This window comes from Schistosoma haematobium, chromosome ZW (genome assembly GCF_000699445.3).
Source record: "Schistosoma haematobium chromosome ZW, whole genome shotgun sequence".
NCBI lineage: Eukaryota > Metazoa > Platyhelminthes > Trematoda > Strigeidida > Schistosomatidae > Schistosoma > Schistosoma haematobium.
In genome coordinates, this window is record NC_067195.1 from 33,223,132 (window position 1) to 33,241,449 (window position 18,318).

Consider the following 18,318-nt stretch of genomic DNA (forward strand, 5'->3'; position numbering starts at 1 on the left):
GGACAGGTTGATGACAAGTGTATAAATCTTCAACTTACAATAATTTTACATTAAAGAAAATTGAAACAACCCTTTAAAATAACTAGAAATAATGATTTCAACATTTGTTATTGATCCTTATGGAGTACCTGGTGACAAGATAGGAAGTATATTGGACTGAGTGAACTCAGTCTCCGATGATGTGCTCTTTCAGGAGCCTAGCTTTCTCTGTATTTTAATAAAACTTTATCAGACATTCACCTTAGCTCCAAAATACTATCTAAGATCACTCCAAACCATGATCTTTCAGTTCGTCTACTGGAACAGATTGAATTCTAGTCAGATTACACTTGCTCTTTGAGAACAGAAAACAGTACACTGCGTTAGTCCTTCCGCACTATCCTTACTTTTTGCGTATTAGCCTCACGAGCGAGCTAAAAGAAGGCCTAGAAACCACCCCTCACCCCACTCGTTCTGATCATACATTATTCTGATTACTAGCTCAATATAGAGATTCTGTTCTTTCCTTACTTTTGAACTTGTTTATTGTGTCACCTGAGATTTTCTGACGTAGATTAGATGACAGAGTAAGGTATGTCAGTTCTGAGGCCAATTTTGAGAACCATGTTGATTTCGGTTAGCTCACCTGTCAAATTGCAACAACTTAGTGAGAAATGGTTCAATTTATCAATCCACCAGTTGTAATCCGAGCTACTATGCTGTAGATAATCAAAACTTTGAACTTTTTTGAGCAGAAACATTAGGCTCTTTACTCCTTGAGATGTGTATCTAGTCTGGAAGAGAGATTTCTTGACTACGAAGAGGTATAGTTTATGATTCACAAACGTAGAAACCATAAAGAATGAGAACACTGTTTAGTGGTAAAAAATATGATGACAGAATTACACCAAAGTAAGTCTTCAGCAGTAAAGTCATGACTAAGGTGAACATCTAAATTCCCATGAAGGGACCAGCAGGAGATGCTGTAAGCCTAGACACAGTCTCAAGAATCTAAGCAAAAAGATACTGTTTGCACCTTATTTGGTTAGGTTAAATTCCGTCTGTTCAACGTCCATTACTTTAGTAGGATTGGAGCGTACTATGCTGGAAGTAGAACTGGAGCGATATTGTGGTGTTTGAACGAACTAATAATACCTTTGTACTTGTTGAATGCTCGATTGCGAATTCCAAATACAATACATTCGTTTGTGTTTGTGTCTCACTTCTTAATTGAATTGCGTTAATCATGGAATTCCTAGTTAATACAATAATTTGAATACTATATTGGCGTCGCGATGGAGCCTGTAATGGGAAAGTTAGATATTCATTCAAATTCTGAAGCTTTTGAAGATTACTTTGAAAGGTTCGAAATCTGGGCAGTGACCAAGGTAGATGATGAGGATGTTAATATTGTGGCACACTTCCTCACATTCATTGGAAAAGAAGCATACAGCTTATTAAGAACTCTGGCTATGCCGGAAAAGCTCATTTCGCTTCCTTATACAACACTCAAGGAACTGCTGCTAGACTATGTTAATTATACAAATTTCAAATGCGGTAAAGGAGGAAGATCTCATAAAATGACTCATGAGGATATAAAAAATTCTACTACATTACTACGTCATCCTGACCCAGTGCATACTCAGGGTTATGCAGATAATTCATTGAGGAGTTGCGATGCAGTTCACGAGGATGGGCACAAGTTTGGTCAATGTTTGTTCTGTGGCAAGTTCCACTCTTTTAATTCATGTAAATTTCGTAATTCTAAATGCTTTAAGTGTGGTGATATTGGACATATTCAGTCAGTCTGTAATGCTAATGTTCACCTTACTGCAACTAATATTAAGTCTTGTAATTCTGATTCTACTGAGTCGAGTATTCATGATGATCATTTATCTTTATCAACGATTTCAAAAGACAGTGCAGAGTCATATGGCAGTTCAGAGTTAAATGAAATCCAGAATTCTTGTGAGACAACAGTTCCTAATCAACCGATTTATCAGAATTCTCATGCTATTGAACCAGGTATGACTTTTCCTAATGATTCACATATTTCTAATGAAATTACTTGCAATTCTGAGGAAAATATGTTAAATGAACCTAATCATGATGGGAAACCTGATGTGGTTTGGATAGATGCTGATTTTTCTAACGATCCTACGCCCTGCAATGACAGTCCTAATGAATTTCATGAGAATATTTCAGAAGAATCAAATCCTGATGTCATATCATATATTACCTCTCCTCATAATGCATTTGATCCTTGTGAAAAACCTGCTCAATGCGAAGCACGAGTACTAAGTGACCTCGAGTTTGATTACATTTCGGATGATTTCATATCAACTGCTGTTTACCCTTATCACAAAAACGGTTCTAATGTTTACTCTAAACAATGTGAGAAATATGTTTTAAATGAAGCCACATCATTCATAACTTGGGGATATAAAGATCCAACATTATTTCGTGGGGGAGGATAGGATTGAAAAATCTATGGTTCGAATTCTAGATATTAATGATTTCATTACAAAATCGACATGCTGATTGTATACAATTTCAGGACCCGGGTGAGTCTGTTCCGATTTCAGTTGTTAATTCTAATACTAATGAGCACTTTCTAGATACTACAAAGTTTTTATCTTATACAATGTCGGACAGACTCAGGATGAACTTAACAAGAAGACGTACAACCGATTACAAACGCTTATACTTCTATTTAAGCTGTGGCGGATGTGGTGTTTGAACGAACTAATAATACCTTTGTACTTGTTGAATGCTCGATTGCGAATTCCAAATACAATACATTCGTTTGTGTTTGTGTCTCACTTCTTAATTGAATTGCGTTAATCCTGGAATTCCTAGTTCATACGACAATTAGAATACCATAGATATGTAGCAGAAATTCGATACTTACTCGTTGATTAGTTTCTCATAGGGTATTTATATAGTTTGTACAACATAGCAGTAACTTGAACCAGCTGAATGCTTATAGTCGTTAGGTCAAAGACAAGGGAATCGGTGTGTAAGTGGTCGTTTTAAACTGGTCACCAGATGAGGTTTTTCTGAGCTGGCCGTTTGAATCTGGTGAGACTAAGCATCATAACGATAGAAAATTCAGTGAGTTTTCTACATTCATTCGTTTCGAAATTTCGTGTTTATTCTATGTAATGCAGATATACTGACTTAGGAGAACCGCCCACGCACTAAGCGTATTACTTGAGGACGTTGATTAGTACAAGAATTTCTTTATCCAGTACATAGCTGATGAAAGATCGAGGAACATGGAATAAACATATAAATTTACGTAGGAATTAGGGGTCTACTTGATTTAATATGTTGTACTGATGCAAATCATGAAGACCGTTAAAGTTTGGCTGATCCTAAAATAATATCTGGTTTCAAGACTGAAGCCATACTTCGTCAAAATTTTTCGGCTGTTGTCGCAGTTCTGAAAATACTGAAAGTCGCTTATCTCAGACTAACAACAAAACAAACTAAACTTGATACGCGACTGGTTGTACGAATACAGGTGTTCAATCCAACAATAAGATGTCATACAAGGGATAACTGTCAGTCTGTAATGTTTGTTAAGGTTGGGAAGAGTTTTCAAAACTATTGGACTCAATCTCTTTGCTATCTTCAAGCTGATAACGAAACTACGGCTGCTTTATAGACTTAAACCAGGTCCAAACCCTCAAAGTTATCAACAATTCAGATATTAGACAAACATTAACATCTGATAATATGATGCACGATGTAAATAGGCTGAGAGTTTACAAATTTAATCTTCTGTATAAAATATTCAAATCTCTGGGTTCTAAACAACTGCTTTTCCGTAGGTTCGTAAAGCGGATGAATGTTTCGCTGGTGAAACACCTAGATGTAGTAACTGTGAGCTAACTAAAGATGGAGAATGTGGTGAAAATTGTATTCGAGACAGTGAGGCAGGCATTTAAGTTCGCCAAACCCAGAAACCACTAGAATCTCAAACAACACTTGAATCACGTCAAGCTGCAAAAGACACAATAAGGCATATAGACCTTGTAAATAAGGTACGTATGCAAATCTGATAATCATGTTTATCTGACTCCATAGATGTCTGTGACGTTTGGGGTTGATCCTCTGTATCTAAAACAATCTTGAGTGCGTTTGCGCTACGCCGGCTTACCAGGCGGCAGTTGGAAGAATACTGCAGACTTTTAAAAGCGCAATATTTTCACTTCCCCTTCTAAACACTTTTAAAGTCTGGAATCAGCTAAGTCTGCAACTACCTGGTCAATTATAGTTGACGTCCTATTGTCCAGGTTGCTTCTTCATGACACTCCTCGGTTTTGCATACTTTCATTGAACATCTAACTTTCAATAAAACTACTCATCATGAGTATCTTATGTTTCCTCTGACGTCGGGAAATTTTACTTATCACAGAAACGTAGTGTAACCCACATATATCTGAGTTGACTTCAACTGTGAACAACAGTGTTTCTTTCCGATCCGACCGACAGTACTATCTAAAAGAAAAGAATATTAATAATCCTCAAGAAAGCAACAAGAACAAGCGGTACAGAATAATATTGTTTCATCTTATTTTGCTAAGTTCTCATCAGCTGCTTACAACCCTACAATATTTTGAAACCAAAGTTATCATAGATATTGACATACTTATAGACGCAAAGGTGACTAGAGATGAATATGTGTATCTTGATATAGCAAAGATTGTAAAAGAGTTAATAAGGTCACAAAAAGTTCCATTTCAGATAAATTAAGTGTGGAGGGAAAGGTTCCACAACATCGAGCTAGCAATTAGAAATCACATACTTAATAGGCATTAGATAAATGTGGAATGAAGCAACTGAAAACAGATTAATGATGGTGAAGAAAGATGTGATTTGAAATCAACCACTTAGAATAGAAATAAGTCAAAGAAAAAATATGCGATCAAAGCTTGAGAAAGAGTTGAAATAACCAATGATGCAAAAAGGATGTAATGTAACCAGGGTAAAGATTGAGTTAGTACTGTTTGTTTTTGGACATGGAGATCAGGTCTTAGACATGCAATCGCTATAGTCTCCACAAATTTCATAATAATGAAGTGCGATCGTTCATTAGTCACCTTAAAAAACTTCAGCGCATCCACTTGATGTCCTGCGACAATGATTTCTCGAGATGGCACTGCTGGATGCCTGTACCTACTTTTGTTCTTTCAGTTAGCCTACTAATACAGACGCAATTGAAAATCAACACATATGGACGGGTTGCCGGCATAAACGTTATTTGATTTCATAATTTAAACGAATAGTAGAACCAATATTAAAATCACGACATTGATCGTTTTTAATATTTCTAAACACAAAATACTTGTACTGCCTACAAGTTAAGTTATTAACCAACGGCTATTATTACGCATTTAAAGACAACTTATTATAATATCTCTACACAGAATCATTCTTATTTTTTATAATCCCACTTAACTTAGCCATAATGATCTCCATCTAAGTTTTCATTTTGCGCGCTTTAATAATTAAAGCAAACATTTTGAAATTACTGCATATATTTCTCGACCAGTTGATGCCGTTTGTCAATACCCGGGGGATTCTTATTATTCTTAGTAACCTCCGGCGCGCAACAATCCTACTCAATTCGGTATCGAACCAACATCACGTTGATTTTGGTGAACGAGTAGTGTTGTGGCATTGGGCCCTAACCACACAATCCTTAAGGCTGAACACGAGACAACTGGGAGGATAGATAATCTACATTTAACGCGTAGAAAAACCCAACGATGAAGAAGGCGGGAAGAATGAATCCACTTAATTCGAGTTGATCGGATGGCGTGTCTCCGCCTTGCAAGCGTGGCCACGACTGACTGTTAACACATGCCTTTTATTCGTATTAAATATATTGCTCCATCTCCAGCCTGAATGTGTCCTCCATCGTATATTGATGATTCCTACGACGCGATGAGTTGGTGTGGATCATAATGTGACTTCCATGTAAGATAATAATAATAATTTATTCTCAAATAACAGTTTGTTACATGAGGCATGCCAGTATACGGGCAAGATCAAATTGTTACAAATGATACAATATCCCAAGTTTTCATAGGCTAATCGTATCGCTCTCGAAAATACATGTGGTCCTGTAGTCGTAATGGGGTGCGTAATATTCCTGGCTACAAACGGCTGTTTTGGTCATGTTTTGTAAAATCCAGAGGATCTGTTGGAAATATGGATCAATTATATATTTAGCCGTGACCGGGTATAACCTTTAACCAGAAAATAAAGTTCTACAAACAGATTATTTGGCATTTCCGTCCACTTACCTTCATTTGATCGGGTTAATGAATTGATCATAGTGTTATTAATAATAATAATTTATTCTCAAATAACAGTTTGTTACATGAGGCATGACAGTTTACAGGCAAGATCAACTTTTTACAAATGATACAATACTCACTGTAGTAAATTACTCATCTGGGTTGATAATTAAAAAGATATGAATGTAGAGGGTTTTAGTCAGTATCAATGTTGGCGCGCTTCATGGAAGTTTCGTTGCGACGTGCGATTGATGGTCAAGGATATTTCTATTGAAGGTGGGAGCCTCTAGAACTCGCAATAATATGTCCCTTTGGAATATCTAAGGCTTTAAGGATGGTGCAGGATGAAGTCACTCGTTCCATATCTCAAGGGGGCTGAAAGAAGGAGCAAGTAAAAGAAAGGGCGAGAGGCAGAGCAGCCAATGTTCATGAAAGAATATTTAAGATATGGCTACTCAGTCTAATTTTCTTTTATTAGAGTATTTACTAAGCAAAGGCATTGTAATGGGTTAAAGAAAATAAGTGTAAACAATGTATGAGTGGATAAACAGCTGACAATCTGAGGTGGTTCAGAAAGGAGCTGAGAGTATGGGATTATGTGTAGTTATAAAATATAGTGCTAAAAACAACACTATGATACACAATTGACTATCTTTTTGTTGTTGAAGCTATTACTTACTTACTTCCGCCTGTTACTCCTAATGGAGCATAGGCCGCTGACCAGCATTCTCCAACCCACTCTGTCCTGGGCCTTCTTTTCTAGTTCCATCCAATTCTTGTTCATTTTTCTCATGTCTATCTCCATTTCTCGGCGTAATGTGTTCTTTGGTCTTCCTCTTTATCTTTGGCCTTGAGGATTCCATGTGAGGGCTTGTCTTGTGACGCAGTTGGGTGCTTTCCTCAATGTGTGTCCTATCCACTTCCAGCGCTTCTTCCTGATTTCTTCCTCCGCTGGGATCTGGTTTGTTCTCTCCCACAGTACGTTGTTGCTAATAGTGTCCGGCCAATGGATCTGAAGTATTTTGCGTAGACAACTGTTAATAAACACCTGTATTTTCTGGATGATGGCTTTCGTAGTTCTCCAGGTTTCTGCCCCATACAGTAGAACTGTCTTGACATTTGTATTGAGAATCCTGACCTTGGTGTTGGTTGACAGTTGCTTCGAGTTCCAGATGTTCCTCAGTTGTAAATATGCTACTCTTGCTTTGCCGATCCGCGCCTTTTCATCTGCATCAGATCCACCCTGTTCGTCAATGATGCTGCCCAAATACGTAAAGGTTTTTACATCTTCCAAATCTTCTCCGTCAATTGTGATTGGATTGGTGCATTCTGTGTTGTATCGGAGAATCCTGCTTTTCCCTTTGTGTGTATTGAGACCTACTGCTGCTGAGGCTGCTGCCACGCTGTTCGTCTTCTCCTGCATCTGTTGTTTCGTTTGGGATAAAAGGGCCAGATCATCTGCGAAGTCTAGATCATCCAACTGCATCCTAGATGTCCATTGTATCCCGCGTTTCCCTTCAGATGTTGACATCTTCATGATCTAGTCGATCACCAGGAGAAAGAGAAAGGGTGAGAGTAAGCAACCTTGCCTAACACCGGTCTTCACTTCGAACGACTTTGTCAACCGTCCTCCATGCACAATTTTGCAGTGTAATCCATCATATGAATTCTGTATGATATTGACTATCTTCTGAGGCACGCCGTAGTGTCGAAGAAGTTTCCATAGTGTTGTTCTGTCCACGCTATCAAATGCCTTTTCGTAGTCAATGAAGTTGATGTAGAGTGATGAATTCCATTCAATTGATTGTTCCACAATGATCCGTAGAGTTGCGATTTGGTCTGTACACGATCTATCCTTACGGAATCCTGCCTGTTGGTCACGAATTTGGGGGTCTACGCAGTCCTTCATCCTGTTTAACAATACCCTGTTGAAGACTTTTCCCGGTATTGAGAGAAGAGTGATGCCTCTGTAGTTATCACACTTGCTGAGATCGCTATTAGAGCTTTCTTATTTTTAAGTAGATTTTATAAGGTCTTCAGCAGGCTACGTATTTTAGTGAATTGTCTAGTTTGCTTGTAATAGGATTACTGGTTAGGAAGTGATGGTTGGTATATGGATACAAACAGGGCTAAACCCGTCTTTTTATTGCAGATCGACCTAGCGTTGATAAGACATATATTAAACTAATGGCCTACTAAGTTAAAATGGGTGAGAGTATCTCGGATAAATTCGTCGTAACCCTTGCGGTAGTGAGATGAGTTTGAAGTGGGGGATTGAATATTCTTCAATAGCTCGGTACTTTGATAGGTAGAGTTAGTGGGAGATGTATCAAGTGAACTAGTGAAGTCGATTGGGATGTGAGAGGGGTCTGCTGAGCGTAACTGGAAGGAGTTGTGACTGTTATTATACATGGGAGCCGTTTTTATGTGATGGGTTGGTACTAAAGGGTGCGAAAAGGTTTCTTTCTGAGAGTAATTACAGTTGTGATCCTGGGGAATGTAGATAGGGTGTGGAGTGAGAAACTTATTATTAACATTTTTATTAATGGCTTTAGGTTTCAGGGGGTGATTTGGGTGGCCAGTTCTCTGATAGTTTTCGTTAGTCTGCGTGTAAGAAGGCTTGCTACACTGAAGCCCACCACCCATTTTGCAACTTAGAGGTGGGGAGAACCTGTTCACTGTTCTTGGGATACCTATAGGGCAGTTGGGTTCAATCTTACGTGTTTCCCTATTCAGTATCATGAGTTTTGTCTTCCCACCCTTTATTTTCAGAGCTGGAGTCTTTCGTTGTCTCTGTGAGATGAACTTAGGTTCATTCAAGTCTACTTGTGGGGTGTCTTTAGGAGGGCAAATTTTCAAGTGCATAGGCTTAGTTGGATGTGTGTTGTCACACGACTCACGTCTTAGTACATTACTAAGCGAACAGACGGGATTAGACATATCGTTATTCTTTTTGGTGTCAGTTGGGGTCCGTATCTTATCCAAAGGTTTCTGATCAGCAGACTGATCCAGATCAACAAAGTGATCAGACGTTTATAGAGTGATGTCATGCTTATTGTTCATGTGATTTAATCTACTTACTGTGTTACGAACTTTCTCTGGCTGGTTATTTACTGTAACACTCCAATGCAGCCCTATCGCTTCACGTCTTCCCACACGACGTTGACAGGGCGTAAGGTCTGGAGTGACTTTTATATTTTTGTATGGAATTAGTGAGCTAATATTTTTGCTCGAATCAATAAACTGCTTAGCATCGTTACGTCAGCCAAACATAAACAGGAGGGGACAAGTTGATCTGTCTGACTTTTTTCTAAGGCGGATGACTTTGCAGATAACGTTCGGCATACCGCATGCTCTAAGGCAAATATCCCTTAACTTAGATGGGAGTGTGCTGTCGGGGAGGTTATACGCAACTGCATTGAAGGAGGACACCACTCTTTTCGTCACTTCCTCAGCCACAAACTTCAGAATACACTCAGCTTTAGTGAGTTGCCCAAGATTTCTATCAGTGTCTAGGCCCCACATATATGTGAGGGGTGCTAGTTGCTCAAGTCTGTCGTTAATTTCGGATAGAGAGTTTTGTAGCTGACTGATGTCAGTACTATATCTGTCAGTATTTTCGTGTGTATGAGATGAATTATTGGTCTCTTTAGTTTTTGAAATTTTAGATTCAGGCCTCGGTAGAACATACTGTCTGGTAGACTGTGTTGACTTTTCCATTAACGTCGGTATAGTGTCTTGTATGTCAACCAGTCTTACCGTTGGCATACTGCACGTAGAGATAGAGGGGTTATAACATGTAGAAACAGGTGATGATAGTGACATTTGTGTGCAATACGCATATTGTTCAGTAGTTAAAGTTTCGGCATTGCCAGGTACTTAGTCGTCAGTAGTAGAGGTTACAGATTTGGACCTTTTATTTGGCTTAGAATTTGGTGAAATTCCTCTTTTACTGGAGTAATCGACCATGATTTGAAACTGGGTGAGCACAGAGCTGGTTGAATTAAATATAATATCTGGGTATTAGTTGTTATCAAGTATTTACCTGGTTAATACTAGGACCAGAGACTATGAGTATATAATAAATTCCAGATCTATTTAATACTTAAGTCCGTGATAGATATAATATTAACTGGTGCGTGTCCGTTGAAAATGTTTTCAGGGTAAAATGTACCCGATGTACAAGATAGGATGTTAGTCTCCGTATAATACACCCTACAAATGAACTAATCTAAGAAGTCCTAAACCACAGTTACCGCTTTCAAATTTCGCGCACCATCAAATTATAGATTAGGCAGTTGCATCACAACAAATCTACAGTTTTGGAATTAGGTCTATTATTAGAGCAGTACTAATATGGAAGTGGATCGTAATCCTACAAGTATCCCGAAGAAAAGCCGCATTAAACTTTTGTGATGTTGTCCGCCTCATTGTCGAGTGCTTCTTGAGATTCAGTTTCATCTTGACGGCCAGCAAGTGATGATCTGATACTATATCAGCTCCCCTTTTGGTTCTCACATTTTTCATTGTCCTCCTGAACTTTTTGTTGATGCAGATATGGTCGATTTGGTCCTGCGTAATGTGACCCAGTGCAGTCCATTTGGTTTTGTTTAGGCTTTAAAGTGGGAATATAGTGCCGCCTATGATCAGTTTATTGAACGAGCATTCCATGTACCTAAATAAATGGTCGGTCTGGTCGTCAGAAGAGACATCAACCTCATGACTTCCGAAGGAACTGGGCATTCATCAAGAGGCGTCATAACTATTCTAGATGAAAACCTTCTGACTCACAGGGCAGAGATTCAATGTTTTGAATATATTTTTTTCTGGTTAACGTTTTCTTAGCGGGTTAGCTTTCTACGGGATGAGGTCGCTAACCCCACGCCCAACCCTCCTCCTTTATCCGGGCTTTGAACAGCAGTAGCCCTAAAGGGGCTCCAAGAGGAGTTATACTTTATCTACTATTTTGTCTAATATGTTTTGGCATATACTTCTGGAATTGTTTAACGGTGTAAAATTTTAATCACCCTCTAATGGCAAATTTTCAAATGCTATACTTATAACCCGCTCGCTCGAAACGCCACTGCCAACTCCGTGTTTCAATAACTAGACCATCTAATCTCAGGCTACTACTATCAATGATTGTTATAGATTGTCTTCATTATTAAACGCAGATGGGTTGTATGTACCTATGAAGTCTTCGGATCGCTTTTGATTTTTCTCTTTTCTCAAGATTCTTACGTATAAGCAGCTGTGGATACTTCTACAGTACACAAAGCACCTTAATACGGTACAAGAATTGACTTAGTTTGAAATCTCATTGTTATTTGAGTTGATGAACTGATCTATTCGTGTGAATTATCAATGAACAAGTCTTCATCATCTCACATTCCACTCCCAATCCAAAGCTTTCTATTTTCGCAGACATGGTAGGTCGCAAATTAACTATGTGTCATATTTTTACAGTTCGTTTTTGCAGAAACCCTCGGCAAGGGACGGGGTCTGTACTGTGAGTAATGATGTTTTTGTATTTAGAAGTGTGGATAGAACCTCAGTGATTCTAAGCTTTTACCATGTTTTTTGATGGGATTCCAGGGAATGTCATGGTGAATGGTAGTGTGTACTGTTTCATTGAGATCGCAATTCGAGCAGCTTATGAATGAATCTTACTGGTGAAAACTTAGAATTAATTCACGATACACACAAGACATTACTTTATAGTTATCTGATGTCATATTTCCATTTTTTAAGTAGCTGTTTGTGAGTGTGTATCGACATGAGGCACACTACAAGTACATGTTAATTACATCAAAAGAATCTTGCTTCAAAAATGTTAGTAACAGTGCCGGTATGTAGTGAAAGTTTTAGATTTCATCTGACCAAGAATACTAACTTTCGAAAACATGCTGAAAACAACTTATTTTACTATCTGTTTACAATACAAGTTTTCATTTTGTCACAACTTTTAATACCATTAAGAACGATTCAAGGCTTTTTAAATATATTGGTTACCCGTCTATAGGATAGATGTTTGTGTGTAATCGAAAATTGTGAATTGTCGTTTTGCTGTCTTATAATGGGATTGGTAGAGTGAACACTGGGAATGAAGGGATGTTGGTAACTTGTAAATATCTGAAATCCTAGGACTAAGCTTCCTCAAGGCTAAAGTACGAGCGTTTGGATTTGCGACAAAAGTCTGGCGACTTTTAATAGGAGCCTCGAACCCATCGGGATTCGAACATGAAGATGGTGATAAGTGTCACGGCATTTCTATAAGTGTAAAAGCTATTTCCATAAAAGATTTGAAAGTCATATTGACGATTTGTCAGTGGCGGTTACTTATTGCGAAATGTCATTAAAACATTTTAACGAAAATCACAAACTATTCTCCTGATTTTCCCTTGGATATATAGCATTTTTATTGTAAGCTATTTTTTACTAAACATACATGAACATGATAATCAAATCAACTGAACAGCTTCTAAGGCCATCAGGATCTGCATTATTTTTGTGGCACATTACAAATTGCTGTGAAGTTTACTGCCAATATTTCTGTCTTAATCCGATATTTTTTTGCCTTGGACTCACTATAATGAAAATATGTTTCAATCCGGTGGATTACTGGTAGTTAAAACTAAAATGTGGTTTTCCTGTGAAAAATCTGACTATAATGGCGTGAAAGTCCTTCTTGTAGCTCTCCGATAACTTAGAACTTCCATTTATTGTTTTTGGTTCCAGAAGTCTGATTGTCAAGTCACCTATCAGTATAAGGTTGGTAATAACAAATGGAATGTAGTTTGTAGCTTAGAGCGTACATTTTTACCTAGTTGCTAAACAGTATTGTTCCCCAATTAGAAAGACGATATATGTATATAACAGCCTACTCTACTTTGATTGAACAAATGTTTCGTTTCCTGAGTCATTTAGGGATCCTATGACTCATTAAGCTTCTGAATCTCATTATTTGCCTTTATTCAATTTAATTATTTCGTGTATCTGGAAGCCCTGATTCTGCTTCCCGTGGCCTCGCTGATGTAGGTATAGCATTGAGTCCTAGGGCAAAACTAGCTCTCTTAGAATGGATCCTAGTAGACAGTCGCTTGTGCGCTGTCCAACTAAACGGAACGGTAAGGACTCGGGAAGATAGGGACACTCTTCGTCGTCTCTGCATACTCTCCCATTGACTGCAGCTCAGATGAGGTAAAAGATGAGTTATGCAGAAAGCTTTTTGACTTCCAAAAAGTTAGGCTCTTTGATGTAGCAATAGTGGCTGGTGACTTTAATGCTCAAGTAGGTAAACTAAGCGAAAAGGAAAGACACCTAGGTGGATTTTATGGTGTCGTGGTTCAAAGAACAAATAATGACGATCGTCTGTTGCAGCTATTTTCAGATAACCACCTGTTTCTAGCAAACACTATATTTAAGCATAAGGAAAAACATCTTTTGACATGGCAACCCCCGAACTCATCCCAATGTTGGACCCAACTATATCACATCGCCATCAGCCACGAATGGAGGGGCTCAATAGAAGACTGTCGCTCGTTCTGGAGCACATGCTTAGATTCAGATCATTCTTTAGTGCGAGCGCGTATTTGTCTGCGTCTTACTGGACGTAGGAAAGACGCTACAAGGAAACCTCTTAGGGTTCTACCTAATGATTGCCAAGCTAAGAATATATTTCAGAAACAACTAGAAAAAGTTAGGCAGCCATGTAAATGATGCCCACCCCAAAGCAGCTTGGGATTATATCCGAAAAGCTTTGGAAACTGCAGTGATATCTCCTAGTCCTGTAAACCACAAGGTTACGTAGAAACAATGGATCTCAGTAGCATCTATCGCACTGATAGATGCTCAAAAACTGATTCCATCTGGCTCTGAGCATAACGAAGAGCGGAGTCAGCTTAAGCGCAAGCTGATAAAAAGCCTACGCAATTATCGTGAACAGTGGTGAGTAGCGAAAGCAAGAGAGATGGAAAAGGCAGCGGCAATAGGTAACAGTGGACAACTGTTCAGACTTATTAAGGAAACCGGTATTAGGAACCTGACTGTTAACGAAAAAGTCTCGGAGAAATATGGACATATTATACATTCTCAATCCAGGAGATTGGATCGATGGGCAGAACACTTCAGGGATCAGTTCAACTGGCGTTCAACCACACTTCGGTTTCCCACGATCTCCAGCTACCTGAATGGCAAGTTGATGTAAGTCTTTCAACTCTGAAGCGAGGGAGAGCAGCGGGCCCCGACAGGCTTACCCCTGGGATTTTTAAGGATGGTGGTCCAGTATTAGCAGTGAGATTGACTGAAGTCTTAGGTAGAATTTGGGAACTAGACGTAATCCCATCTGACTGGTTTCAATCACTGATTGTGCCAGTCTATAAGAAAGGACAAAAGTCCTCTTGTGACAATCACAGAGGGATCAGTTTGACTAATATAGTGTCTAAAATATTAGCTTCAATAATACTTCCACGCCTAACTAAAGCTCGTAAAGAGCAGACTAGAGAAAACCAGACTGGTTTTCGACCTGGACATGGCTGTATAGACCATATATTCACACTACGTCAGATCCTAGAACATAGATACACATTCAGACGCCCCACAATCGTAGTATTTCTCGACCTTAAGATGGCATTCGACTCTGTTGATCGTAAGGTTCTATGGCAGTGTTTGTCACTGAAAGGAGTACCAAAGAAGTACATTAGCCTTGTAAAGGCTCTCTACTCGAACACAACTGGTAGAGTGAGAGCTTAGGGCGAACTGTCATCAGAATTGATTACCTAAAGTGGTGTTCGTTAGGTCTGTTTACTCTCTCCAGTCTTGTCTAACCTTATCGTATGCATGCTTTTAAAGATGACATTTTCCTCATCTAAACTTGCAGAGGTTGAACTTCTACCGGGAGATTCACTTGTTGACTTAGAATATGCAGATGACATAGTTCTATTTGGTGAAGACGCTGACAAAATGCAGAGTCTTCTGACCACTCTAAGCAACAATGCAAGCATGTTCGGGATGCGGTTCTCCCCCTCGAAATGCAAAATGTTGCTTCAGGATTGGGTTACATCGACACCCGAACTAATGATAGGGAGTGAAGTAGCTGAGCGTGTCGACTGCTTCACTTATCTTGGGAATCTCATAAGCCCTTGCGGTCTGGTGTGACGAAATCTCAGCACGGATACAGAAAGCTCGACTATCTTTTACCAACTTGCGTCATTTATGGTGTAGGTGAGATATCTGTCAATCAACCAAAGGACGTGTTTACTGTGCAGCAGTTCGTTCCGTCCTACTTTATGGCAGGGAAACATGGCCGGTAAGAGTAGAGGATATTCTCATTTTACTAGTATTTGATCATAGGTGTCTTCGAAGCAGTGCTCGTATATCCTGGGACCATCGAGTAAGTAACGCAGTTTTTAGGAAGCGGGTACTAGGTAAGGGTGGCAAATCAATTGATGACGTAGTGAAACTCCATCAGTTGAGATGTCTGGGACATGTGTTACGTATGCCCAACGACCGACTGCCTCGACGTGTGACGTTTTCTGGTGTAGGAGTAGGTTGGAAGAAAGCTAGGCGCAGCCAGACCAAAACATGGCACAAGTCCATGAAGTCACTGACAAGTGGGCTGAGCCATGTTGGTAGGTGTAGACTACTTGGTTGGGGACCGCGAGATGACAGCAGCCGATGGTTAGAGACCTTGAATGACATGTCTCAACATCGCTTGCAATGGCGCAGGTGCATCCACTTTTTGTGTCCTCCCAAATTCTAATCTTTTGAATTCATCATGTCCCTTTTTTCCTCTTTCCAAATTTATTTTACTGTATTATACTCTTTGAATACCATATTCAAACCCTAATCTTCCCGATTACTGCTTATACTCTTATTACCTCTACCACTACGGGATTTGAATCGACAACTGCATCTCTGTGCTAATGTGGTGTGGCAACTCGAACTGATGTACGTACGTACGAAGTTCTAAGTTGTTACTGACTGACCGATTCCATTTAATTTCAATTTTATCTTACATTTTAGACATCTAAACGTATTTGTAAGTGTTTTTGGCCAAATATAGACACATATTTCTGTCAAGCTGCTAGATATATTGGGCCCTTTGGTGCTTGGTACATTGCTCATTGTTCTATCTCATTTTCTTACTCAATACTTTCTTCATTTTTCCTCTTCTTAATCTGTTTGTTACCAATTAAACAATTGACTTTTATATGATTAGTTAATCATTTTATCAAACGAGTATTTTTATGACAAATGCGGATCAGAAATGTTGTTTAGCATAAAAAACATCAATTCATTAGCAAACCGAAAAACTAGTTCCTAAAGTGCTGTGTAGATTTTGACCTAAACGGGAATAGGTCTCTAGCCTGTCTCAAGAAGAGTAGAAAGCTTCAGTAGGCAAGCAATCTTTTTCTTTATTCTGTTTACAATTATGAACTGAACCAAAACTAAATTTGGCACCAGTATTGGCTTTTATTCATCTGACTCTTCTTTTATAAAATTTGTTTGTCAGAATTAGTAGTCATTACGTTGTATGAAATCTATGTTATAAAGTGTTTGGTGAACATTACTTACGTATTTTATGGATTCGAAATAAAAGCGTTTTACCGGTCAACCACCGAACAACGACAAGGATATAAGGATCTTGAGGTGTTCAGTTGATTTCTACCCGCTTTGGTCGTACGGTCGAAGATTTTGACGGGACCAGGATTCTTGTTTTAGATGGATGTCAAACTTAATAATTAAACTGTTGTGTGTGATTACATGTTTAAACTGGGAATCTAATGATGTCAAAGAACAATATAAGATCAATCAATGTTTCGAAATAATTCCTTTTATTTGTCTTCAAATGTACAATGTCTACTGTATTTAAAAAAATTCGACTAACACAGTATAAAGTTTAATGTGTTCAAAAACATTTTGAAAAGTTAAATGTATTCTTGGCAGTGGCTAAAAAGTTTTGAGAAATAAAATAAATAAATAAAAGTAGTTCAACAAGATTAAAACAGTAACAATTTGATTTTTCACTATCGATGTTTAGAGAAGTCAATTATGATGGATTTGTTATGCACGTTTTACGCTTGTTACCATCCGTTTTCAATTGTGTACTTATTACACCTCTGAAAACTATCGAGTAAGCAGTCCTGTACATGTTAAGAGAAGACGTGTTAAGTTAGGTGGTCGGTAACAAGTTTTTTCATATTTTATCTCACTAATCTAATCATTAGATATTCAAGAAAATAGTTCGTATCATTACTAACGCTTCAAATTATATTAACCAATATAGATTTGAAAATAATTGTTCTTATGATGCTGTATCACTAAAACAGTCAGACTCAATGAATCCAGCTGTTTATACGTAGTGCTATTGCAGGAAGTTGTCTGGGGTTTGTTTACAGTACTAATAGTTCACAGAGGACAAAAATTCCAAGCGGTGCAGTCTCAAAAGAAGTAACAGGAAGCGAATGACATTGGTACAAAAAGTGCTTGCTATTATCTGCCCATCATGAACAAAATAAAACCGTAAATTTACAGTTATACAGTTCAACTTGGTAATTCAGAAACGTTTGCCCGTAATCTGTGATTGTCTTATGTAAAACCCTTCATTTTCTCATTCATAGACATTTAATCCATTTAATTGGAGGAATTTTACTTTTGTTTGCTGATTGGCATAACAGCAAAATGCGGACAAATACGGAAACTTACTAAGTACTCAATTTAAAATCATCTACTCCATCGATGAGAGCCTTGGACGAGTGTCAGAATACAAGTTAATTGCACGGCAGTCCATTCTACTCTAAATTATTATAAGTCGAGGAAATAATAGTTTTACAGATATTCGATCATAATTGTGTCTAGATGGTTGTTTGTGCATCTCCAAGCTAGTAAATGGCGATAATAACAATCATTTAGAAAGTTTTGAAAAATAAAGAGAAGTAAATTGATTATTTACGCGTTCTACTTGTAGTAGCTGAGGTGTTCAGTTCTCATGCTGGACGTAGTAAGCCAATTTGTATCTCAACATGAG

The 18,318-nt window shown here is 38.4% G+C and overlaps 1 protein-coding gene across 2 annotated transcripts in view; it reads left to right on the forward strand.

Moving 5' to 3' along the window:
- The first annotated feature begins 11,340 nt into the window (after positions 1 to 11,340).
- UNC80_1 (Protein unc-80) overlaps positions 11,341 to 18,318 on the forward strand; it is a 97,545-nt gene continuing 90,567 nt past the window's right edge. For both annotated transcript variants that reach the window (XM_051211099.1, XM_051211100.1), the window contains exons 1-2: positions 11,341 to 11,719; positions 11,757 to 11,799. In XM_051211099.1, coding sequence (XP_051071136.1) covers positions 11,655 to 11,719; positions 11,757 to 11,799 — 108 coding nt within the window. In that variant the 5' untranslated portion in view covers positions 11,341 to 11,654. The remainder of the gene's footprint in view (positions 11,720 to 11,756; positions 11,800 to 18,318) is intronic.